This window comes from Python bivittatus, unplaced genomic scaffold (genome assembly GCF_059951505.1).
Source record: "Python bivittatus isolate LINGU-HERP-01145 unplaced genomic scaffold, Pbiv_v1 ctg000200_np1212, whole genome shotgun sequence".
Classification (NCBI taxonomy): Eukaryota; Metazoa; Chordata; class Lepidosauria; order Squamata; family Pythonidae; genus Python; species Python bivittatus.
The window spans coordinates 20,931,146-20,957,455 of NW_028277040.1; the positions used below are offsets into that span (position 1 = coordinate 20,931,146).

The 26,310-nt window shown below is 37.0% G+C and overlaps 1 protein-coding gene and 1 long non-coding RNA gene across 2 annotated transcripts in view; one reads left to right on the plus strand and one right to left on the minus strand.

The window, feature by feature from the left end:
- Window positions 1-26,310, plus strand: part of CHN1 (chimerin 1) — a 101,790-nt gene that overhangs the window by 40,262 nt on the left and 35,218 nt on the right. Inside the window, exons 4-5 of the mRNA XM_007434232.4 lie at window positions 3,423-3,454; window positions 5,722-5,835. Coding sequence (XP_007434294.1) covers window positions 3,423-3,454; window positions 5,722-5,835 — 146 coding nt within the window. The remainder of the gene's footprint in view (window positions 1-3,422; window positions 3,455-5,721; window positions 5,836-26,310) is intronic.
- On the minus strand, window positions 251-7,924 carry LOC148216551 (uncharacterized). Its single transcript, XR_015795218.1, has 4 exons — window positions 6,059-7,924; window positions 2,482-2,696; window positions 1,150-1,337; window positions 251-1,064 (listed from the first exon to the last, which is right to left on the minus strand). It is a non-coding gene; the product is annotated as an uncharacterized LOC148216551 (long non-coding RNA).

Sequence of the window (26,310 nt, forward strand, 5' to 3'; positions counted from 1 at the left end):
ATCATCAGTCATAATATATCTCCAAGACATAATATCAGTTGCACTGAAAATATAGAGTTATTTTATGATGTTAACAGTGTGTGACATTTGCTGATACCCTGAAGTGAAATGAAACAACAGCAGCTCTTATTTGGGTATTTACAAGTGGATCTAATGTTCATTCCTACTTTAGTGTAAAGTAATACAGATAGAGCACTTTTCAAATATCCTGGATAACTGCAGTGCAGCTAGATTGTGGACCTTGATCATACCAGTGTCTACAGCTATAGAAGAAGATGGAAAAAGGATGTCAAAACTGTGTTAAGATGCAGATTAGAGTAGCTTCAAAAATCAGGGCTTCATTTTTATTTCTGGTTCATTTACACTCCCATAGGATTGAAGTCAGGAAAGCAATTAAATGCATGCTTATTCAGAAATTGGATTTATGTATGCATTAACCTGGAGGGGCCCTGAAAGGTTCTGAAAAGCTTAGCAAAGCAAATTTAGAAAGATACTACTTGCTTTCTACATGTAACCTCTAAATGTTAAATATTAAGGCATTCTCACAAATAACACTTCAGAGTGTTTCCTGTTTTCTGCTTTTAATACTTCGGATTGTCAAAAGTGAAGGAAAGCCATTTTAAAACACATACTTTTTCTTCATTTATATTATAATTGTAGGAATAGTAAAGTCTGATTTCAGGAGCTTTAGTGCCGTGGAACTAAAGATTCTAATTTCATCCAATAGTTTCCTGAAATGAACTTGTATGTATGTAAGGCTAAAATCATACCCAAGTCTCTTTTATAGAGGTCATTTGTAATATGAATCAACATTGAGAACATATTGCATTAACTAATTTGAATGAAACTATACTCCATGAAGGAAATAGGATTTTTATATGTACACTTGAATTTGACTGTCATCTTTACAGTCAAACAACTGTGTAATCCTGAATCATGCTGGGCAAATAAAAAGTTTCTTGAGTTCCTGTTGTCAGCAGACCTGGCCTTTTTGTTTTGCTTTTTTGAACTTTTGCCTGGCCATTAGCATTCTTCTTAGAGCAGGGGTCAGCTAGCACTGTCTTCTGAAAGAAATTGAATTGTTACATCGTATAAATATATTGGAAATAATAACTGAACCTAACTCAAAAAAAAAAAAAAACCTGGCACCTTTCTATCCGGAATGAAATGGTGTTGGTTAGGGCTGTGCAAAGCATTTGAAGAAGTGCTTCACAAATGCCCAAGGCACCCTTCCTCCAGAAGGGTCTGCGTGCCTGCTTCAGAGGGTTTGCCAGGGTGTCCCAGAGACACTGGTGCTGTTTCCAGTGCCGAGAATTCACAATGAACCTTTGTTGGGCCTGGAGAGACAAAGAAAAAGAAACATGATTGCATTTTTAGGGATTGACTATATGGCATGACTGACTGCAGAGCAGTGAGTAGAATTTAATCTCTGGCACAAAAATTATTCCAGCAGAGAAGACCTATAAGATAAAACACTGCTGGTAGAGAGAGATGACAGCAAATTCAGGGGTGAATCATACAATGGCTAGGTCTTCACAAATATCTAGGATATTTTTATCACGGGAGTATTTGTAGGTTATTTCCTCTTGTCATTTGGGAGAATGAGGTTATTTTGTGATTAAGAGAATTAGGCTATGAGCGTTCTTGCATGATGCCCAAGGAGTTAAATCAGATCACTGAGTAACTCCAGAAGATTCATAGAATGCTGAGGCATAAATCCAGCATGATAACTGTTTTGTTATCAACTAGAGCAGCCATAACTGGGCTGTAGTGATCATCTGGATCTTTCCAGCCCAGATAAGGTAGTGCTATCTCAGGAGAAAGAGAATAGAAAAGAGATAGCATAGAAGTGATAGAACAGAAGACAGCTGGCATTTCCCAAGCAATTTAATGACCTGATCGTAGTTACAACTGTTTTCATTGTTTTGGGGGGGTTGTTGTTGTTTAGCTAGATACTTCATTGCTGTTGACTTCCTGCATATTTGTTTATGTGACATGAGCTCATACATGTCTACTGCATATGCTGCTTCCAACTCACTACAGTTGTGACAGAGGGCTTCCCAGATGTTGCTGAATAACACACCTTAGCAAACCCAATCAGAATAGCTAATTGTGACTGATATAGGGAACCGTAGTTCAACATCGTTCAATGTCTGTGGTGCCACAAATTTGCCACCACTGCACTTTTTGTGCAGTGTACACACATAGATAGAGTTCTCTGTTCATCTGCTCATCACAGTGAGGTCCTCCTCAGTGGAAGCAGCTCAGGTCTGCCAAGGTCAGAGGACCATCCTGGCCTATGTAGTTTACCTCTCCACAATGCTTTCCACTGTCAACAGTTCCCACTTTAATCAATTTTAGGACAAAGGTCTGAAACTTGATTGTCATCAGGGAGGATATACTGAACTTCTGAGAAAAACGTTTTGTTTTTTTTAAATAGATTTTATCATTAGACACAGGTTCTGTTCTCTCCCTCTTTACCTGCATCCATGCTTTATTCTTTATCAGCACCAACTGGGTTCAGACTTAAGTTGAGTAGGCTCCAGCGTGCTTCTGAATACCAAATACTGCAGGGTGGGGAGCGGGGAGGAAGGATGGGAAAGGCTTCTTGCCTTTATGTCTTTGCTGGCTTTCAGGAGTTATCTTCTTGCCTCTTGTGGGAAAAAGGGGGATGTTGGACTAACTTGTCCTTTGATCTGTTACAAAAAAGCACTTTTTACATTCTTTGTTATTTGGAATTGAACATAGTGACTGTATTCATATATAACAGGACTTTTGCTAGGATCTTTTAAATATCATGATTTGATGAACAAGCCATAAAGTCCTAACTCATATCTAAGTTAAACCATAATGTAGATTAACACATTGTGTGAAACTTAAAGCAAAGAAATCATGACTCATAATGCTTCATGTGAACCAGGGGAGAGGGAGAGGATTCTTCTGTTACTTGCTTTCAATTGTTTTTCTGTCCTGTTTCATCTGTTGGAGAGACCTTTCCTGTCATATCCTCCCTGGATCACATTGTGATACTTCATATTCACTGTGTTATGCATGCAAATGGATGTAATGTTATAGAGTGGTAGAATGTGGCTTCTGCAGAACTTTCTAAGCACAAATCAGATATGAAATTACTGTTTAATATTAGAAGATTTTTGTGAATAAAGTTGTAGCATCCATTATTCTAGGCTTAAAAAAAATTAGAAATTAGCCTACGTTTGTCTTTACAGTTGAAATTAACACTGTTAAATGAAGCAAGGTTTCTTAACATTAATGGTTGGAGAAATTCAGCAAATTTTCTAGTATAGTAGCAATTGGAGAAAATACAAAGTCTTAATTCTTAATCAAATCATATAATAAATGGACCTCATTTTTTATAATGCCTGTATATTCAAGTAAAATAATGCTCCTTTCTTTTTCAATAGGTGGAGAACAGACCTAAATACTATGGACGGGAGTAAGTATGGTGCTGTCAATTCATTGCCTTGAACTATTTAGCAAATATTAAAAATATGTCCAATGGCTACTTTTTCTGTTCTTTCTTACTTTCCTCCACTTGCTCATAATGTCTCAATTTATCTTACAGAGGCTATATAAAGAGATAGGATTATTTTGTAATTTACTTCTGGTTTCAGCATAGGCAGTCTTGTTCAACCATCAGTAGCTCACAGGATAAAATGTTGACATGTACAATCTCAGTAATCAAATCAGATTTCTTTCCAGTCTGACTGAAATGTTCCCTGTTTTGGACTTGGAATCAAGTTTTTATTGAACACATTTAACTGCCTCCCTAAAAATGAATGTGCTAGTTTTTAAGTACAAAAAAAGAAAAGCTGTCATTTTTGTTGCTTTGTTAAAACCTCTTAGAAAAATACTGTATATAGCAAGCTTGTTTTTACTTTCTTCATACAGCAAGTTTGGAAATAGGACTTCAATTTTACTATAGTTCTGGAGTTAACGCAGTTTTTTTATTTTTACTTATTAAAATTAAAACTAATATTCAAAGAAAAAATAGTTTGTGGTACTATATATAAATTGAATAGCAACTTAACTATACATTCCTATTATTTGTATAAAACTGTGCAGTTTAGAAAATAAACCTAACCTGTTATGTAAAAAAATCATATAAAGAACTGAAAAAAGGAAAACTCTATACTACCTAGAGAAGGAAAAAAGATTTTCATTTTTTTCTCTCTTTTCTAGTTTTTTTTTTTAATCGTTGAATTAACACAAGAAAGCAAGAACATTCCTAATTTATATATATTTTCAGCAGTAAAAATCAGTAATTTAGAAAATTTGTATAAGGGTAATTTGGTTTCTTTAAATGTATAAATTTCCATTTGGAATTTGACTTAGTAGATCTGCAGCTTTGGGCAAATTTATGCAACCAGTAAAATCAAGTTTTTCTTCAATTCTAGAATTATTTGTGATAGAGGAGGTTGGATACTTTCATTGCTTCTGTCATCAAAACTTTCTTATATTTCAGAAAATAGCATTAAAGAATTAGGAATGAAGTTAGCAGTGATATTCTGTATCATCTATAAAGCTTACTGGATGAGAAGTTGAATTAGGTCCTAGTTCCCCCAAAACCCTGTTTAGTGTACTTTGGTTCCTAACATTTGTGGTTAGTGATATTTTTAACCCAGATTGCTTATTTGTCTGATGGACAATATATGCTGGTAAATATTGACCATCTCTCTACAGGGACTGTCAGCATTCACTAAAAATATCTCTGAAGCTTGGAATGTTCATATCACTAATTGGGATTTTTGATTTTTATATTTTCACATTTGCCACATGATATTCACTGTCTTGACATTTATTTTAGTGATGTTTATAAATGGTATGCATATTTGGGGAACTACGCTATGAGATTAATGATGTTCTGCTTTTTATGAGTTAAAGTGGATGAAACATAAATAGGAGAATTTGTTCATGGACAAAACAAAAAATATAATTGTGTGAGAGAGGGACTCTCTAAACTAGGGTGCGGCAAAGCAGTTGAAGGAGGCATTTTGCAATAAGCATTAGCACATATAAAGTACTCCTTTTCAAATAATTCAAGCATCTGCATCTTTTGCTAGACTCAGTCAGCTGTTTTGTGGGCAGTCCTTAGTCTCTGCATGCATGTATAGATCGTTTATCTGCTGGGACTAACAGCAAAGTGGCTGTGCCTCCACATATGCGTAGAGTCTGCTGGAGACAGCTTTTGAAGCAGCATGCAGGCCTTGCAAAGATACAGCTGCTTTAACAATTCAAAGACAAATGCTTCATTCATGGGAAGTTACAAGTGCACATTATTGGAAAAATATGTAAATTATGATACTGAGATGATATTCAGATTGAAGGCTTGTCCTTAGGATCCAACCAGGGATTCTTACATTTTCACTGTTGAGAAATATGTGCAGTCTTAATGTTGATGAGAATCAAAGACAAAATGGGCAACTTTCTATAAACTGAGATGATCAGAAGTACCTGATATAAACAGAATCTGTAGGGTGTGTTTGTGTATAAATACTGAAAATAAACAACCTGTTTGCATGCTAAGTAGAGAAATCAACATGATTATACTCAGAAAGAACTTTAGTTTTTTATCCACTTCTTAAAAAATAAAATAATGTGTTTTTTAATGAAAAAATTAAGAATTTGCTTTTTTTCTGATATGTTTCTCTTCCAAAAACATTCTCTCATATTGTGCTGATATAGATAGATATTGTTTTTCAGGTTTCATGGGATGATATCGAGAGAAGAAGCAGATCAATTATTGAGCGTAGCAGAAGGGAGTTATCTTATTCGTGAAAGCCAACGACAGCCTGGGACATATACTTTGGCTTTAAGGTTGGTAATTAATAATTCATTTCTACAATATAAGAATATTTATGAATACACTTGCAGGGGGTGAAATTAAAATTGCTGCTTTCTAATTTTATTTATGGAACTTCTTGAAATAGTCAAGGTTTAACCAATTCAGTTATTATACTTAGTTCTAATACATGTTTAAAGTCTTTTAAACTTAGGCAGTCGAAACCCTGGTGTATTAAAAAAATAGTCAAGAGGTTACCTTAGATCAGCCTTTCCCTACTTGGTGCTCTCCAGATGTGTTTGAGAAATCTGAGAAGAGTCATTCAAACTTCTGGAAAGCATCTGTTTGGAAAGCTGCTTTAGATCTTCCTGTCATTTAAAAGTAACAAAGAGAACTTAATGGCTGAAAAATAAATGCGTTAGTCTTCAAGGTGCTGCAAAATTCTTTGTTGTTTTTTGCTGCAAAAGACTAACATGGCTACCCCTTTGAAAAATTCTTATTCAATTTCCTCCTCTAATGCTGCTGCTTTTTCTGTTCCTCTCTTTTATCCCTTTAGACTTTAAGCTCATTTTGATGTAGGCACCCTTCTTTTTTCTTCTTGTATTTTCCAGGGAAGAATAATATGCATTAATAGTGCAGTCAAAATGAAAACAAAAATAGTATTGGCATTTGACCACATTTTTTAAAAGAGGAAGAATAAAAATTATCTCAGTCCTTCTGTGCTGGAGATGTGTGTGTGTGTGTGTGTGTGTGTGTGGCGCGAGCATAACAACCTTTCAGTTGTCTTTTGATACAATCAAATATCTGATCATTTGTGGAGCAGGATATACACTGGCTTGATAGCTCCCCAGGACTTTGATGCTGAAGCTTTAATCTCCTTTTCCTTCCCTAGTAGACATATAGTGGTATGGGGAGAGTCCACACTGATTCATCCTGAGCTTACAGATGGGAATCCATGGTGCTGGGTTTTATTCAGTTGCAATGCAGATACAAAAAAAAAAATGTGAGGATTGAAGTTTTGAATGTTAGTTAAATGAATTACATTTTAGAAGTTTTTTTAAAATTAAAAGCCCTGTTTGTATATAGCTTTGTTGAACTCAAACAAATTAATTAACAAACAAGCATAATAAACTACCTTGGACCTATTTAGTACTGATCTGCAACTGTGCAGGGCAGCCATACAATCCTGCAAAAAGAGGAGTGAACAAGTGCCACATTTTTTCTCCCATGTGCTCCAAAGTGCCTTTTTGGAGCTGAATCTGAAGTGCTGCAGAATCCTTCTGATCAGCACTTGGACATAAGACAACTAGGACTGTAAGATAGATTTTAAAAAAATAATAAATCCCTGAAGGTGGGAGTGGCACACCATTTTGGTATTGTTGCCACAACAGTTTATCTTCTTTGTTTTGTTTCAAATAATTGGTCCAGTTTTCCATGTGTGGAAGCCAGAAATCTTAATTATTCCCACTTCTTTTAGAACATTCATGAAACTTAGTGTTTTGTTATGCGTGCTAAAGTGTCTTGATTAAATCATTCACATGTTTGCAAGCGACATGCTTTTGGCTTTTGAATTCTTCTCAGTCATCCGTGTTTTGTTTTGTTTTAAACTTGCTTGTGATTGAAATTCAGGAGACTGATGGAACTGCCATCTTAAATGAATCTCATCCTGCTGTATAATCCTGTAGTACATGCTTTTTGTTTACTGTACTAAGTAAGCAAAACTGTTACTTACTGTAACCAACTTTTTTCACAATCTGCATGGAAATATAGTATTTTTTATTTGGTTGGTAATATCATATTTCTGATGCCAACAGCTGAAAGGGAGATCTGAAAGAAACTTCTACAGACAGTCCTCTACTTACAAACTTTCAACTTACAAACTTTTGTCGATATGAACAAACCTCCAACAATGAAGATCCTGGAAGGAAGGTCCAGGAACTTTACGGTGCACCACATATGTATGCCCAGAAGTTTACGGGACACGTATACATCTGCCCAGAAGTTTATGGCGTGCATGCATATGTATGCAGCGTGCCATAAACCTCCGGGTGTAGGTATGCACATACGCGCCATGATTGGACTTACGAACAAAATGGACTTACGAACAGCCTCTTGGAACGTAACCTGTTCATAAGTAGAGTACTGTCTGTATTTGCATTTACCTGAATTTACTTAAAATTTTCACACAATTAACAACCCTAATAAAGCAGTATTCCTAATTGTATAAGACATTTACTCTCATTCAAGTGATCATGAGTAGGAAATCTGCTTTAAACTTGGCAAGATCAGGAACAGAGAAAGGATAGACAGAGTTATATTCTTCTGTCTCTTGTACATATTTGTCTGTCCTTCCCAGTCATTACTTTCAAATTGGTCTCTGGGGATGAATTTGGTTTCTTGATTAGCCTGTTTGTTTTTTTGTGTTTCTAAGGTTGTGGGGAAAGAGTCTTCTCAAAAGAGCCTCCTGAATTTCAGTTGTCTGTCCTGTTACCCAGTCAGATTAAAAGTAATTTTACACATAAATCAACTGTATTCAGATTGCTCTGAAGCAACATTTACATGATAGAAGACGGGGACAAACATGATATATATAGGTTGTCCTTGCTTAATGATTGCCCTGTGTAGTAACTGTCTGAAGTTATAATAGTGTTGGGAAAGTAACTATATGACCAGTCCTTGGACTTACGACTGTTGCAGTGTCCCCATGGTCACGTGATCGAGATGCAGGCACTTCGCAACCAGCGGGTGTTTACAACCTTCGAAGCATCCCATGGTCATGTGATCGCCATTTGTGCACTTCACAGCTGGCTTCCGACAAGCAGAGTCAGTGGAGAAGCCAGCAGTAAAATCATGAGTAGTGGTCATGTGACATTTCTCTTAATGACCACGGGTGCTCATTTTCTTAACGATCATGGCAGAGGTGAGGTTATAAGTCCATCATGGACATGTGATGTCTTGTTTAAAGACCGCGTCGCTTAGCAATGGAGTTGCCAGTTCCAATTGTGGTTGTTAAGCAAGGACTACCTATAAAGCTGAAAATTATGCCTATTTGCTGCCTTTAGTTTTCTCAAAGACATTCTGGATCTCTGTTGGCATAAAAAGAATGTGATTCATTTTGGAAATGTCTATGTGTGGGAGAGCTTAGTGCTGGGTAAGACGTGCAAGCCAAGTCTTCTCATTCCTGCTGAAGATCAGTCATTTCTGAACTGGGTTCCTTAGAAATTGAAAGGTTGTTCTAAGACAAGTAGACAATAATGTTCCCCTAAGGGCTGCTTAAAATTCAGGGCATTGCTTACCTGTGTGCAGACAAGAAGATAGGCAAGCACACATTTCTCTCTGCCTTCAGCTCAACCAAACAAACAAGGACTCACACTCATGTGTTAATATAATATTTGTCACCAGAAAAATTGTCTGAAATACTAAAAGATACTTCAAATATATTTTGAAAATGTGAACAACAAGAGGGGACTTTTCATCATGCTTGGTGGCAGCAGTGAGACTTTTATATGCACAACGGTGGAAGGATTTGACAATACCCACAAAGGAAGAGTGGATCATGAAGATGATGGAGCTTGCTGAGATGGCTAAATTGACAGCTTTGATCAGAGAAAAGACACCAATTAAGTTCAATGCTGATTGGAAACCCTTTTTGGACTTTTTGCATGAAACAGAAAAAAATGAAATTACAATATGACTTTGATGATTAGAAAAAAATATTAGATAATATAAAAATGAAAGTTATGTTGTAACCCTAGAGTAAGAGTTCAATTTAAATCTATAACTGTCGTAAAAGAAAATTGGAAGTCTTTTCCTCCTTCCTTCCTTCCTTTTTTCCCTTTATCTTAAATATTAGTACTTGTTAGTTTTTATATTTCTTGTTTAAAAATGTAATAAAGTTATTACAAAAATATGTTTTATGATAGATACCTGCATTGGGTAGCCTGGGCACAGTATGAATTTGATGGTAACAGCTCTTCTGGATTTTCTTAAGAAGGAATGATCACCTGCACATCACCTTGCTACATAACTGTGAAACATAATTCATTTCAAGCATGTGTATCTTATTTATTGCTTACAAATAAGCAGTTGGCTATAGTGTAATGAGATTAAACAGGCAATAGAGATCAGATTGGCCCCAATCCTGTTGGCCTTCCATAAGGCCTTAAAGACCTGGTTCTGCCATCAGGCCTGAGGGTTAGGAGATGGGGTTGAGTTGGTGCATTGCTTATGTTGTTAGTGATGGATCTGTTTTTACCCCAGCTGCTGTTTTATGTGTGTGTGTGGGGGAGTTATTTTGGGTTCTGTGTTTCTGGTTTTTTAAAATGTTTTTTCTTTAACCTAGCTGCCCAGAGTCATTAATTTCAGATGGACAGCCATATAAATTAACCCAATACAATTAAATAAACAAATAACAGTTTGCTTCATCAAATGTAGGCCATTCTATTTGTCATTAGTTTAATTCCTGTGGTTGAAGAACAGCAAGACTCTTGCATTCTTGCCAGCTGATGGGCTTACCTAAGCTGACTCTTCAGGTTGCTTCTTTTGATAAATAGTACACTGGATGAGAATACATGAGATTTGCTCTAATCTGCCTAGAACAGTCTTGTTTGTGTGTGTGAAATGGGCAGCTACTGTTCCTTTCATTTTTTTCTTTCTTATGTTCACTAGTGAATTTCAAATAGTTTTGATCATTGAGAAACACTCTTGGATAGGTGGAATGTCCATCTTTTCAAATGTGTTTTTCCCTCCCAATAGGAGGGAAACAGAAAGCATCTGCTTTCTTTCAATTTGAAGCATTTCACTTCCTCTACTTCCCTACTTCATTCGCTTCATCTTGGAGTCTTATGTCTCCTTTCATACCTTCATAAGACTGTGCCATTAAATTATTTCACTAATAATAGTGGGAATAGTATTAATAAAATGTACTGATTTATTAAGCCTTGAAAGCAGTGGAACCTGGCAATGCAAGCTTTTCATTTCTTACAGTTTAAATACTTTATAGCAACAGGAACATGTTATGGTACTAGGCATTCAGACTGTAAAGTTACATGAAAATATATCTGTGTACATAATGTGAATATATGAATATATATTGTGAATAGATGCTCTGTCCAGATAGTCATATAAACATGTCTAATATATTTTAGTACAGGCAGGAAGAAATCCTATAGTACGTTTCTTTGTTTATCCTACTGAATTCCAAACTTACTTTGTTCCCCTATTTCTAATCATAAAGCAGTCATTGATCATCAAGTATACAGTGTGATGGTAGTCAGAAGCACTCAACACAGAAAGCAAGTCCCATCCTGGCTGTGGATATCTGTACCTTCTATAACATCAGGATATGGCTTTTTGGCCATACAATAAACATATGGGTTAAACGTTTCAGAGACAAAAGTAGGCCAACTTCATTACAACTTGAGTTCCACACTGGCTTTTGTGTCTTTCACACTTGCTAATAATGTGGTTTCTAGTGTTGTTTAAGACTGAATTTTGAAATATGATTTTATGAAGAATATGTTTTTATGTATTTTTAGTCCAGAACTGTCAAGCTTTGTGAAGAACTGCAGTAAAAATGCTGAAATAAATTCAAGTTTCTGCCTGTAAAGCCTATGCTGATTTTAGTTCTATGTACATAACGCAGCACTGCACCCTCTTTGTCCCCGTGCTTGTTTTTTTAATATTACATCTCTGTGCTCAACCTGTGGATTAAGTGCTTATACTATTCCCATAACCAAGTTTTGAAATGCCAGCATAGTGTTTTAAGTCATTTATTTTGAGAGATGGATTTAGTGACTAGTGTGATGTAGCTTTTGTAGACAATAGCTTTAATAATAATGAAGTAGTTTTATATTTCAGTTTTGATGGGCTCTCATATCACAGCAATGCCCAAGCATCAGTTGGATATAGTGACCATTTGAAAATAACCAAAGCAGAGACTCCAAATCCAAATTCCACTTGCAGTTGAAAGAAAAATAAGGTTGTATTTCAAGTAACAGTTTTGATTAGCCTAGGTGAGCAAATCTAGTAAGCCTCTTTTGTAGGGAATAGGGTCAGCAGGCATGAATATTTGCTGCACAGGGCATAGAAGTCAACCTTGCTGTAACAGGCTGGATTCAAAGTGAATATGTTTTTAGGAGATCAGATTTTTTCCCCCAAAGATAATAGAACCAGGGAGGAGTTAAATATTTTTTACCTTTTTTAAAAAAGCATATGGATTATTAAATATTAATATTAAATAAGAATATTGCCAGTTAGTGATCTGCATCCCAGAAGCAAAGTTTAATAAAAGGTTTAAAAAAAGAAAAAAGAAACCTTAGCCCAAGCAGATTGTTGCACAGGTATCCATGCTAGAAGTGAGAATAAAAGCATAAGAGAATACATTCTAATGTAAATCAGAAATTCCTTACAGCTAAAAGGAACAGGAAATTCCTAATTAATTCCAGAGGGTATTAAATCTGCCTTTAAAGTCAACTAAACAGTAGGGCCTGCTTAATGCCAAGACCTATAACAGATGATAACAACAATAGCACATCATCTCCAGTGTCAATTTTGTGGTTGGAAACTTGTTTAATTAGGGAGAAGATAAAAAGGAAAGCCGAGAGAAATGGAAGTGGGAGGCGTTAAAGGGCAGCAGCACTCTGTGTTCTTTGGAGATGATGGCTGGGGCTGCTGCCACTTCAACTCAACAGTGTTTAGCTGGTTACCATGGTTGCTTTTCCTTCAAGGCCTACGGTTGCATTACAGGGGGGGGAAAGGCGCTGCAATGTGACATTTGATTGGAAACTTCATTTGAAATTTTTAATATAAGGGGTACGGTGACACTCAAGACTTATTTGTAAAGAGATTAAAGACAAGGTGCTTTTATGCTGATTAATTTTCGCTGCAAATGATTCCTCTCAGCTGCTCCCCAAGTGACAGGGAATATTAGCAAACAGTAACTGCTGAGGATAATGATTCAGAGATAGGCTACCACTAAAGTTAAGTAACAGGGCTTTGGCTGCGTAGGAGTCCTCTCGTATGAAGAGTTTTAACTGTGTCCTTAGGAGGCCATGAAAGAAAGGCAGAAGTGCTGATATGGATTTGCTGGAAAGTTGGAGAAATGAGTCCAGGAAAATAGCTGAAGGAGAGGGAATAGAGAGTAGTTGTAAAAAAAGAAGCAGGTTTAGAAACCATCATAGAACTCACTCTTTGAATTCCACGATGGGGGGAAAAGGTAGGGTAATATAACGTGAAGATGCAACAGCCAAGAACAGAAGTGGTTGTTTGCTTGGGGGATAGAAAAATATTGATCTTTGGGTCTGGATAATAAAGTAGGAATCATAAGACCCTAGTATGAATGATCAAATATGTTTTTCTAAAGCAGCTACAGCTTAATCTAGGAAGATTACAGGCAATAGTGTTTGGCATTAGTGGTCCAAGAAAATCTATTGATATTTCTAGTTTATGTGTCATGTAAAAAACACAAAAGTCAGAATTACATGTTCAGGCTTAAATTCCTTCTCCCAGCTGTATTTGGTAGTTGGATGATGTAAAATTCAGAAATAAAACAATGGCCCTCTGGATCTCTTTCAACAGCTACTTTCTCACAATACCCAATCCATTCTTTCTTGAGAACTCACAAAAATGTTTCCTCACTTATTTTCCTGGGGGCTTCATATTTCTCTCAGCTGCTGTTATGTATTTAATTTTTAGTATTGTGATTGTAATTTGGTTTTTAATTGATTTCATGATTGATTGCCGCCCAGAGTCCCTTGTTTGATATGGGCAACCCTACAAATTGAATAAATAAATGAATAAAGCCATAAGTGGCCTACTGTGTAAGTCAATTATAGTTTTTTTCTGAAAAGAACCCAGGAGATTGAGGGGTTATAACTGTAATTTGGCAGGAGAGAACTTGACACATTTCTTGGATTGTTATTTCTTCAATTGGTAAAGTGTCCCATTTGTGTAATATCTCTGGCATATCCCCTACAATCTTCCATTTTAGATTCAATTTTCACATATTTCAGCCCCTAAAAAATACAGATATACTCCTTGTATGCAGGAGAGGCCTGCTGTAGCTGATGACTACTATTGCTCACATGGTAACTCTTCTTGCCTGATGTTCTCAGAGGCTATTCTGTGTTCTCACCCCACATCTTTAGAGTTGCTCTCTCTCTTGACAATTTTCTCTTGTCTTTTTCCTCTATGAGATAGTAGAGCTCTAAGATTACATATTGTAGAGTAGCTCTGAGGACATTTTAGATCTTAAAGATGTCAAATGTACATTATTCTATACCACCACCACAATTCAGTAATCATCAGCATAACAAATTCAATATGTAATAAACTTTTATTATTTGGAAATACTTCAGTATTTTTCAGGGTACAATTCCTTACTATGGCAGTCCTAGATTTGTTACTGTGTAATATATGAAAAGGCCTCGGAAAATTCTGTGTACCTTCCATTATCCAAAATAGAGTTTTAATACTATAGCTAGTGTGTTAGCCTGCTTTTGTAAAGATCTTCTAAAGTTAATGAAGAAAGAATTACCTGACTGCTCCCCTCTCTCCAACTATAGTCTCTTTTTCTTCACATACGGTTCCTGCTATGTTCGTGTTCTCCTTTCCATTGCTGCTGACTCCCACTTCAGTCTGTCATTTATGATAATTTCTGCCTTGTTTCGGCCAGAACTCCTACATCATCCTTTGCTGTTGTGTTAGCAACATACTTCCACCTGCCCCCACATCTTTAGCAATTACTAGCAAGAGATTCAGAGACTGAATAATATATTTCAACAGCGCTCATTCCTGCTGAGTTTTTTCTTATATACAGAAAAGGGAATATTTCAAAGGAAGTAAAGGCCCTCAATCTCTCTCTATCCTAGTAAGCATTTCAACAGTCTTTCCCTTCCTGGCCCCCTCTAAATCTCTGGGACCATTTTATGAATGTGTATTTGGGGGTGGTTTTATTGTGTTTTATATAGGTTAGGCTACCTGGCTTTCTTACAAATACCCATAACATTTAGGATATATTTTATCCAGTTATCCATTCCAGTGAAACAACTATCTGCCCACTTCAACTGAAGTCAAGAGAATTGTACAGCTCAGAGAGAGCACAAATGGTGGGGTTGCTATGAGGTTTTGGCAACATAGCTCCCTCTAGTAAGTATTCTTGCCAGGAAATACTGTAGTTAGTACCCACAAATAAAAAGAATTGGACTGAAAGGCACCAGGCGACTCAAACCAAAGAATACCCTGGCAGCAGAGCCCCAGTTTTACTTTCTGCATGCTAAGGAAGCTCTCGAACAGAAGGACCTATTGGCTTGATACTTGCTTTGCAGATGTGTCATACCATAATAGAAGATTAGGTAGAATACATTAAAGCTGAACCAAGTCACGTGATTAGGGCTACCGACAGGGAACCGACTGGCATCATATTCTTGTGGGTTCAGGCTTGGTTCTTCAGCCTGGTTAACTTATTGCAAGAGTAGCTATACAGAATTTTGTGACATCATTCTGTTCTTCTCCCCTAGGTTGCCAACTTTTGGAATCTTATCTACCTTACATATCTACAAGTCTGCCTCTGGTCTCGCTGACTTTGACCTAACTTGGTCTAGGCACTTGCCTCTTGCTCTTCCAAGTGACTGCTTCCAGGCCTGACCCTATAGGGCCTTGACATGGCACTAATTGATATTGCAAAATGATTATTTTTAGTGGGAGCAGTTCTATAGTGTTCTGCTGTTCTGTTTCTCTGTACCAAGTAAGGACTCAGGGTACGTATAGCAGCAATTTTTAATGTAGAATTTATTTATAGCTAGCAAAAAAAAAGAGCCCACATTTTTCCTTTATACATATACAAAAAACAGATTTTCAATACAATTTCTTTACTTGGAAGTGTTATCGTTTGTTTTGTGCTTTGAGTATAGTTAATAGAATGCTGCTAGCTGTAACGCAAAAGTAAAACTTCCAATGAAATGTTTTATTTTACAGTAATGAATGTAATAGGACACATTACTGATATATTGTTTTCCTTTATTCCTCCCAAATGCTTTTTATAATTTGTAAGGGAAGCCTTTAATCAAAATAATCAGCATTGTACTCAGCCACTAAGATATGAAAGAGTAGAGAAACTTTTCCTAATACAGACCTAATACAGAATTACAAGACTATCAAGAGGATTAAAGTAAGATCTCTTGTCCCAGAAGAAGCAGCAGCTGCTGACTGTTGTTGTTGTCATTGGCCAAAAGACCCAAATAGACCACTGATTGTAGTGGTAGCTTAGAAAATAATACCGAAGAGACATCATCATCATCATCAAAAAACACAATTTTTGTGCAATGAGTCATCTCGTTTTTCCCCATTCTTAACAGTTTTTCTTAAAAATAATGCAAAAATGTGGACAAATCTAAGCCCAGAATACATAACTCTATTTCATTATCATGTTTTATTCTGTCTTCAACTTTAGTTTTCTCCAATTTGTCAAACTGACAAATCAAGACTAGGTTTCTTCGAGTTTATAGTACTATTTGTCAAGAAAAGTATCATTTTAAAGTAAATTAAACTAGTTATTTATTTATTTTATTTATTTATCATATTTATATAGCTGCCCATCTCACACAAAGCGACTCTGGGCAGCGTACAACAATTAAATAAAATAACAAATAGATAAAAACAATCATGATAAAAGATAAAAAAAGTGATTATTAAAATACAACATCATCAAAAAGTTTTAAAATTTAACATTTTAAAATATACAAACCCCATGGAGAGAGAATATTAATCACAGTGGAGCCATCTATGGTTCCCAAAGACCCCCAGGCCTCATGACAACCAGGTCTTGAGGGACTTCCTAAATGGCGGCAGGAAAGGGTTGAATTGGACCCACAAGCAAACTGGCAGCCAATGCAGCTCGTGAAGCAGAGGCGTAATACGTGCTCTTCTAGGAGCACACATAACTGCCCGCACCACCATATTCTGCACCAGTTGAAGCTTCCAGATACTCTTCAAGGGCAGCCCCATATAGAACGCATTACAGTAGTTCAATCTGGAGGTGACTAGGGCATGAGTGACTGTGAGCAGAGCCTCCCAATCCAGGAAGGGACGCAATTGGCACACAACACGAAGCTGTGCAAAGACCTTCCTAGCCATGCCTGCTACCTGCTCTTTGAGCAGGAGTCGCGAGTCTAGAAGGACCCCCAAATTATTGTGTAGAATAATTTATACAAAGTATAAAAAAATATTGTCTAACTAAATTATACTTTTATATATAATAGACATGCAGAACAAGATAATTGTATGAATAAACCCAAGTATACAAAATGCAGTTTATGTTTTTAAAATAGCAAAGTGAACTTAAATCTGGAAAGGGTGTTACACATATAAGTACGTCATGTGTTTCTATTTTCCTTACAACTTTCATTTTTTTCCCAAGAAAAATCAGAAAAAGTTCTCCCAACTCCCAACCCATGGCTTCAGAACCTCAAGAAATATTTATATGTCTGTACCTCTCATCTAAAATATCCAGCAGCATTTAGAAATTAATATTTGAAGACTTATGCCTCAGGTCACAAATCATTATGCGCACACGTGGAAGAAAAAGCCATTTGGGGAACAGCACAACAATCAAGGTCATAACGCAGAAGACCTACTCTGTAGCATGTGCACCTTATGTGCCCCCTGCACTATCACAAGAATTTGCTGTGAGGTATCAGCAGTACCCCAGCCAGCAATTTTACTAGCAGTAGATGCAAGGACTAGCTTGTCTGTGAGATGAAATGCAAATGTAGAGATTTCAAACCTCACAAAGCTCCTTTGAATTGAGAGGGGTTTCTGGAGCTCTTCCATTACTCCAATTCACCCCTTCCTAGTGGATCCCCCCGCAATTGGTTGGCAGAATTCATGGGAAATTTGAGCCCTCCTATGGCCCCCACGGTCCCCCTTTTCCTCTGGATGTTGCAGTGCGTGCTTACACAATATTTATAAGTCGGAGGATGAATCCTTCCTTGTACTGGATTTAATAGGAATTCTTGGGAAGGCCCATGGTGCAGGCTTGGATGGGCAAGTCCTGCTTCTGTTGATCCTAATTGGATACTGACTGAATTTCATATTGAAATAAGCATAAAACAAAAACAGTTAATGTGAAAATAAAAATAGAGATTATTCTAAAATAATTTTCAAATTACTCTATTTAATTGGGCATATTCTGAATGAGTTTGAATAAAAAAGGGCAAATTATTAACACATGCATTAGCAGGGCTGCAAAATCTGCAGCCTATGGGAGAAGGCTGGCTTCTGCCTTTGCTTGCAAACCTAAGTCTCCTTAGCAGTTCAGTTTCTCTTCAACAACTTCGTAGCTCACATAGTTTATATACAGTGGTGCTTAAAAGTCTGTGAACCCTTTTTGGATCATTTTTCTCAATACATGAATGAACAAGTATCATGTTTTTGACTCATTTGTTTCATTGGGTTCTCTTTATCTAGTTCTAAGACTTGTGTGGAAAACTGATCACGTTTTAGGTCATATCTATACAGAAATATTGAAAATTCAAAAGGGTTCACAATCTTTTAAGCACCACTGTAATGCTTTGTGGGCAGGTAATAAAACATCACTAAAACAGATGATTGAAAAGCAAGAGTTTAATTTTAAATCCAGTGTAATATGTCAGTAATTAGGACAGTTGATGTAGACATTCTATAGTTCATTTAGATCTTCACATTTTGGGAATGGATGATTGGGTTATACATTATGCAAGTCTCACAAAAATGAAAAAAAAAATCAAGGACATCTAAAGTACAGCTTTTATTTCTACCTTTCTTCATTTTGGAGCATGCAAAAATACATAGCATTCAAACAGAGATTGTCCTTGACATGTGATATGACAGTCGCTTCAATCATTTGTTCATCTAATAAAGACACACTGTTTTCTTTTGAAATGGAATAGGGTGGGGAAGGGAGCAAGGGAATATTTTAAATTAACATGCACCTGCTCAAGCAATTGGTTCCTGGCCTGATTTTTGCATTATTCCCAATGGTAGATTAATACTTGATTGCAAAGTTGAAGACCTTCAGATGTGATCATGATTGTTTTGCCAATTGTTGAGTATAAAGTTACTGTGCCTTAAAATTTGTATAAAATAGATGAAGACAGATGTTGTGTTTCTTGATTAACAGTCGGATTTTATTAGTCATTTTGAGGGCTATAAAAATTGTAAATTACTCTGTCCTAATGTTGCTGGAGTAATGATACCATGGATTGAACTAAGAGTGAATGAATCTGGAAAGCTTGTACGTAGTTTGGAGAATGTGGAGGTCATAAGTAGGCATTCCATTCTTACGTTGCTGGAAATGTTATAATGTTATACAAGAACGTTATACAAGAACACTGATATTAGCCATTTGTGAAAATTTGGTCTGAATTGTACATATTTTCTCAACTTACATATATCATATAATTCATGGTATATAAGAATTTATATAATTATGTATATTCCATGCTTCAGTCCATCCTGTAAATCATTTTTTTTTCTTTTTGCCTTAGTACTCTTCTCTTCTAAACGAACTTTCATGCAAAACAATGCCCTGATCGGCCATGATGGAGCGTGCCTCCTTCCTAGAAAGCTAACCAAAAACAGCTTAAGGAAGTGGCCTTAATATAATATAACATTATGTTGACCTTACTCAAAAGCTGCCTTGCTTTTTAACATTGAACTAAACAGTTAGTGTTTTCATAATCCAGAATCCAAAAGTCAGTGTTTTCATAATCCATGTTCATGGCGTGCACCCCCAAATTAATAATGAAATGCATTCCTAGCCCTCTTGCTGCAGCTCCATTAAAATAAGCAAAGGTAACTCTGCCTCGTGTTGAAGGCACAGCAAGTAATTATTTCAGGAAGGTATCTGTGCCTGGGGCAGCCAGAGTGGGTAAATTGTTTCTGAGCCTGACTAAGCCATTCTGTTGATAAGCTGCTTGAAGTTTTGAGCTCTTTGCCATTAACAAAGTAACAGAAGCACCAGACCATAAAACTGTATCTTTTGAATGCTGTGTGTGTGTGTGAGTGTGTGCATCTGTGTGTGTGTGTGCATCTGTGTGTGTATGTAAAGTTTCAGGTATAATTGTAAAAAAATGTTACAGGGGAATACTGAGGGGGAAAATGCCTCAAGGGTTCCCACTTCTCCAGTCTCCTAGGCCTTCAGTGATTTTGAGGATGCCCAATTTTCTCTCTGGTTGGAATCACTAGTGGGAGAAGACAGTAGCATTTCATTTCTGTCCTTCTGGCAGGCTTACTGTGCTGTCATTTCACCCTTCACTCTGCTCTTTTTACATTGGAATAAAAAGGAATTTGGCAGCCAGATGGTTTGTCTCTAAAGAAGTGAGCTTTGAAAACCCTCCTGACTCCTACTGTGTGATCAGAAGCTCAGGATGCGAGGATTTAATTTGTTTTTTTAAGCCAGAATGCCATCTCCCAGCTTATGGACTGTAGTCCAACCTTCTGGTCAGCCATAAAAGCCAGACAGCAACTTTTAATAGAGCTAAGGCATTTATTTTAGCTTGCAAATAAGCACACAAGAAGTTCATTGAAAATGCCATGAAGACAATGTTAAAGTCGTTTATATGTTCCTGGGATGATATTTTTTAACAATCTCTATTAAGACATAACATATATACAACTATATATGCATACTTTCCTGTTTAATAAACAGAACTGTCACAATGCTTCTGCATTTCTTAAACGACATAGGAAGATTTCCAAAATGTGGAAGAGTTATATTTCTCGGTGGCAAAAAAACCCTTAAATTAATTCAGATAGAATATGGTGAAAGCTGTTCTGTTAATCATGGTGAAACATGTACATATATAGGGGTGTGTATCTGTGTGTGTATCTGTGTGTGTGTGTGTTTTTATCATACATTTAAATCCATATAATAAATCTGTAATGTAAACCAATAGTGGATTGCCGGGTGGAAAGGATCAACTGAGAGAATAACCGGGGGGGGGGATGCTAATGCTGTCTATTTTATTATTTCATTATTTCATTTTATTTTATTCAACTTGGACACCGCCTGACTCTGACTGACTCTGGGCAGCTAACAGCAGAAAGACAAATCTACAAAAGCATATAACAATAGCAATAACCAGATGGCAATACCGGTCAGCAAGACCAACATGCCATGTACCCACAAGGGGCTCCAAACATCATAGCCCAACACCTGTCCTCCAACACCACGTCTACCAAGATACCTGTCTGACTTTTCCAACAGATTATCTTTAATGGTTTGACATAGATTAATTTATGTTATCAAATCCATTTTCTGTACGCTTAAAAATCTAAGTCATTAATCTGAAGATCACAGCTAATTTGTGTGCTAATATGTTTCCCTATTTTTAAACATTCTTTATTATTTTATAAGGGAAATATAACCATGTCCCCAGTATATTTTCAGTGAAAATATGCAGCTTTCTTATTCTCTTTGGTCTGAGGTAATGAGAACAGAGGGGCGCATAACACTGATGCAGAGAGCTAATGAACATTAAACTTTTCTGGAAATTGGTATTTGATTTAGGAAATAGCAACATTATTGGCATTATTTAATAATAGCACTTTGCATTATTTATATGTTACTTGAGATCTGCTCAAGAGTTTTCACTTCCAGCACTCTGATAGACTATATTCTCTGGATAGGCTGAGAATGCCTATCCAGAATGCACTTATTTATAACCTTTCAATACAATAAGCCTGATCAAAGGTAAATTATTCTGGGGGAGATCTCCAACTTCTCTGCTGTATTTGCCAAACACTTTTTAAAAAGCTTGCTTATTAATAGATAAAAGAGCAGGAATTATAGGTTGGGACTTGAATGGCATACAGAACAAATACTTTGAAGAAGAAACATTCTTTTCACTAAATATATATCTGCGTGTGGGCACATGTACACACAGGTTTGTGTTGGAGTCAGATATTGTCATATAATTGTCAGCTGAGAGCGTGCTTTTTCCTTCTCTGATTTTATTCTTCATTCTGCCATGCAGTGATAGTTTTGCCTAACAGTGCCTCAAATCTGCCACATTCAGAACATTGTTACAGTCTTATTGTATAATGTTAAGAAAATTAAAATATGAAAAGAAAATTATGAAATATTGCAACTAAGTAAAAAAAAATATTAACATGCTCGTTGACCACGCATTATTCCAGTTGAGAGCTAAGATGATAAAATTAACACGAATGCCATGGCTCTATGATCCTTCTGAAGTTGATCAGGACATTTTTGTGGCAATTAAGTATGTCCAACCCCTGCTACCAAAGGAATCCTCTTAACAGGTCAACAACATCACCTGTGTCAACAGCTGATAAAATTGTTCATTCGGGACTTGAAATGTTGCCAAAATTCACTGATCTCAGGGTTGGAAACCAGCTTGAAAGCCTTAATCATATTTGCCTTAGTATTGCAGACATCCCAGATTCTTCTGAACCACAAATGAAAATCTGAGTAGGATTTCCTGATACAGCTTCAAAAACATACTGTGTTCAAATGGAGAGATTTCTTCAATAAGCTTACGCAGACCTAGACTGTCCCATGAGTCCTCTGTTACAGCATGTTTCTTGTTGCTTTTGAACACACAGCCAGGACTCAACCCCATCTAAACCCTTCTCCCCATCTGGGAAACTTACACCCTGCAATGATAGCTCTTCAAATCTCTGTTCTGATCTACATTTTCTTGCTTACCATCTTTGGGCCCTGTGGCAGGAATCTATGTGGCTGGAGGAATGAGCCATGTTCCTGCTTAGAAAAAAAATCAGAGCAGCTGCCTCTGCTTGCTCGCTATCTGGGTTCATTCATACTACTAACCGTTCGTAGGGGACATGTTCTCACAGTGTTGCCTCCATCTCATTGTCAGCCCATTACTGAGACAGCCTAAAGACAGCTTTAGATGTTCTGGTATAGAAGAGGTGTTTTTCCTCCTATGCCAGCACAAGATCTTCCATGACAACGTAGGGTATATGGAGGAGGAGGTTTGAGATGGCATAACCGGGGTTGACAATTCGCTTGGCAGGTTTGCTGTGGAACTGCCCCCTTCCATCCACTCACTGAACTCTAAGCCTGCTCTGGTATGCTTTGTGGCTGCAAAGGAGACCAGAACCCTCCCTTCTGTAGCCTTTGTGGGGCTTGATTTAAGGGTTCAATTAACCGATCAACTTAGAGTGGTCACTAATTTGATTGTGCCACTCCAACTCTTCAATGCCAGTTCCATTCATGCCCTGCTGTGGAATATGTGGTCAGGGATGCTGTCTGCATACAATGTGGTGAAGAATGTACAGGGGACTTACTCTGTGTTTACTATCACTTTGGCTCTGGGGGAGATCAAAACTCTGGCTACTGCAGCCACGCTGTTTCCTGTATTTTGAAGGATAAGTCAACCTATCAACATACCCATTCACAACCCACTCCCTTGCTCAGCTCCAGCTTTAACACTCATCCAGTAGCTGTATCTCAGGTGCACAAATTTGGGTCAACGCTAGATGGCTTCAAAGAGAGAAAAAACATTCTTTGCAGCCATCTAGTGGTTGCTAGGTTAACTGGCTGACATTTTGTATATCATTTTGGAAAATGTATGCAAGAAGTCCCACAAGCAGACAAGTCTTTCACACACTTTAACACACACACACAAACACACAATGCATTTACACAGCAGTTGAATCTGGGCCACAAGTGCATTGCCTTCAAGAGAGATGGATTCTCTGCTGCCTGTACAGTCCTTTGGGGCGGGGGGAATGATTGGACCAAGCATCCAGACTTTCCAAGCGCTGCCCTGGCACTTATTCTGTATGACAATTGGTAACAGCTTTTCCTGCAGTTTGTAATATTCTACTTTGAGACAGGAAAACCACTAATCACTACCCATGCAGTGTTGCACAGAGCAGCTGTAACCAGATGTTCATTCAAGGCACACTGTGGGGGCAGCATGTGATTTCTTCCAGCAGTGATGTGGAAGGGAGCACAATTAAAAGGCTGTATTGGAGAGCTGTCTATCTCTCCCAGGATGCGCACAGAAAAAATAGTCATAGGAGGAATTCTTGCATTTTTTCTCCGACTAGTACAGTGGTCCAATAAGTCAAATCTTCTATGCTACATTGCCCACAAGGGTGGGTGATCAAAACCACTGCATCTACCACCTGTTCAATCCTGGCTCTTAAAGAGGAAGAATCAAGCAGTCTCAGAAAGTTTTTGTCTCACTTGCCTTACTTTACTGATGGCATGGCAGGAAAGATTTCATTAATTGGAATGAAACTTGGCAGGAAACTTTTTCAAATGTTCGTATTATTAAAAATACTGTATGGATTTTTGCTTGAACTTTTCCCAATATACATATTTAGTATATTAAAATATTCATACATTGGTTCAGGAAATAAAATTTGAAAGGTTTAATTAAAACATGAAGCAAAATTAATTTTCTCCCACATCTTTATACCTCTCCAGTCTCAGTAGCAAGTAGGGAAAGGAGCAGGGGTATTTACTATTTAATCGCCTTTTCTGCCCACTGTCAAGTACTATTTCTTAAATAGGCAGTATACAGGTAGTCCCCAGGTTAAGAACAAGTTCCATTCCTAACCCTGTCTTTAACTCAAATTTGTATGTAAGTTAGAACTCATATTTACAAACAGGCTGCCTATTACTAAAAATGGCAGACAGCATTCTCCTTTCTCAAGCGGATGAACCGCTGAAGCCACATAATGTTTTCATGAACTGCTGAAAACTGCTGAAAACAGGCTGTACAGGTAGTCCTCGACTTATGACCACAATTGGGACAGGAACTTCCATCACTAAGCAATGCAGTCATTAAGTGAGTCGCACCCAATTTTACGACCTTTTTTGCCAACGAATCCAGCTTCTCCCATTGACTTTGCCTGTTGGAAGCCTCCTGGAAAGGTCACAAATGGCAATCACAGGACGTTGCAACCATCGTAAATACATGCCAGTTGCCAAACACCTGAATTTTGATCACATGACCACGGGGATGCTGTGATGGTCCTAAGTGCAGGGACTGGTGGTAAGCCACTTTTTTCAGTGCCATCATAACTTCGAATGGTCATTAAACAAATGGTCATAAGTCAAGGACTACCTGTATATTAAAAATGTGCAGCTTCACGGTTCATGAAAACATTGTGCAGCGTCAGCACTTTGTCAGCATGAGGAAGGAGAATGCCGTCTGCCATTTTTAGTAATAGGCAGCCCCTTCATAAGTATGAGTTGTCCGTAAGTCAAACGTTCTTAACCAGGGACTGTTTGTACTTTAAAGAAAAGCAACAATTACATTCCTAACATGTAATTTGATCAGTGTGTGAAAACTTCACTGGAAATGTTTCTATGGCATGCAGCATCCTTGGAAGATTTTTAGATAGTGCTACAGTGGGTAGTAAAAAAATTTTGTGAAATATCTCCCATCTTCATGATGGCTAGAGATGTAGAAGTACTATGACAATCTATGACATCCACAGTAACTTTTTTCCTGGATTTCTGGATTGCAAGAGATACAGTAGATTTTTATGCTGTGTTGTCAGCCATGGATATAGGCAGAAACTCTTATTGTTACATCACATGAATCAAATGGATCTGAATTAATGGGATTTTATTGACACATTCTCAAGATAAGTGCTTTGCAGAAGTATTGTTAATATTTATGAAGTCGGTTAGTAGTTGGCTGGTGACTGACATTGGAGTAATCAGCAAAGCCTGGTGGATTTTTTTCACTCATTTCCTCTTGGAGAGAAAATAGTGTGGACTCTCATCTCGCAGCCTGTAGATAATCTCTAGCCGTATTCATCCACAACTTAGAGTTCCAGTATTTGTGTGGCGTGTTCCATAGATAAAATTAGATTTCAGATTTTGTATCTAAAATTTTAACTCTTAAGAAATATGTAATTGCCAATTCACACTGCAGAATCAGCTTCCAGTTTACATATTTATTTTATTTCCTTAACATTCAGGCTTAAATAAGCACAAGTCGGGGCAGCTTTTATATATAGATTTTGAGTTTAATCTCAAATGGAGAATGCTTGTCTTTGTGAAATTTTCCCTACTTCATCACACTTCTAGCAATAGTTCCACCCAGTGTCCTTTTTAGTGCTTGAGTGCAAGTATATGCTATATGACCTTTTCCTACAAAAAGACAACAGGGTTAGAAATAAAAATCTGCATAAGATTTTGGCACTGACATTTTGCAATAGAGAAACCTCTATTATGGCAACTTTTCCTGTTACAGAAAAGCAAAAAGGCATATAATTTTTTTAAAAAGGGTTTATTTCAATTTCTCTTCAAGATCATTAAGTAACTGAAGAACAAATCATATCTTTCAGGACCAAATATCTCTTTGGCTTTAGGTCCATGGTTTTAATGAGGCTCTGTTTTGGGCAGAGTAGCAGAAGTTGATAATGACTAACTATTTTGTATCCTGCATACACACACCATAGAGAGAATGTACTAGTCTTAGTTTTTTAGAGAAAATTGTGCTCAAAGTTGTCTGTTTTTT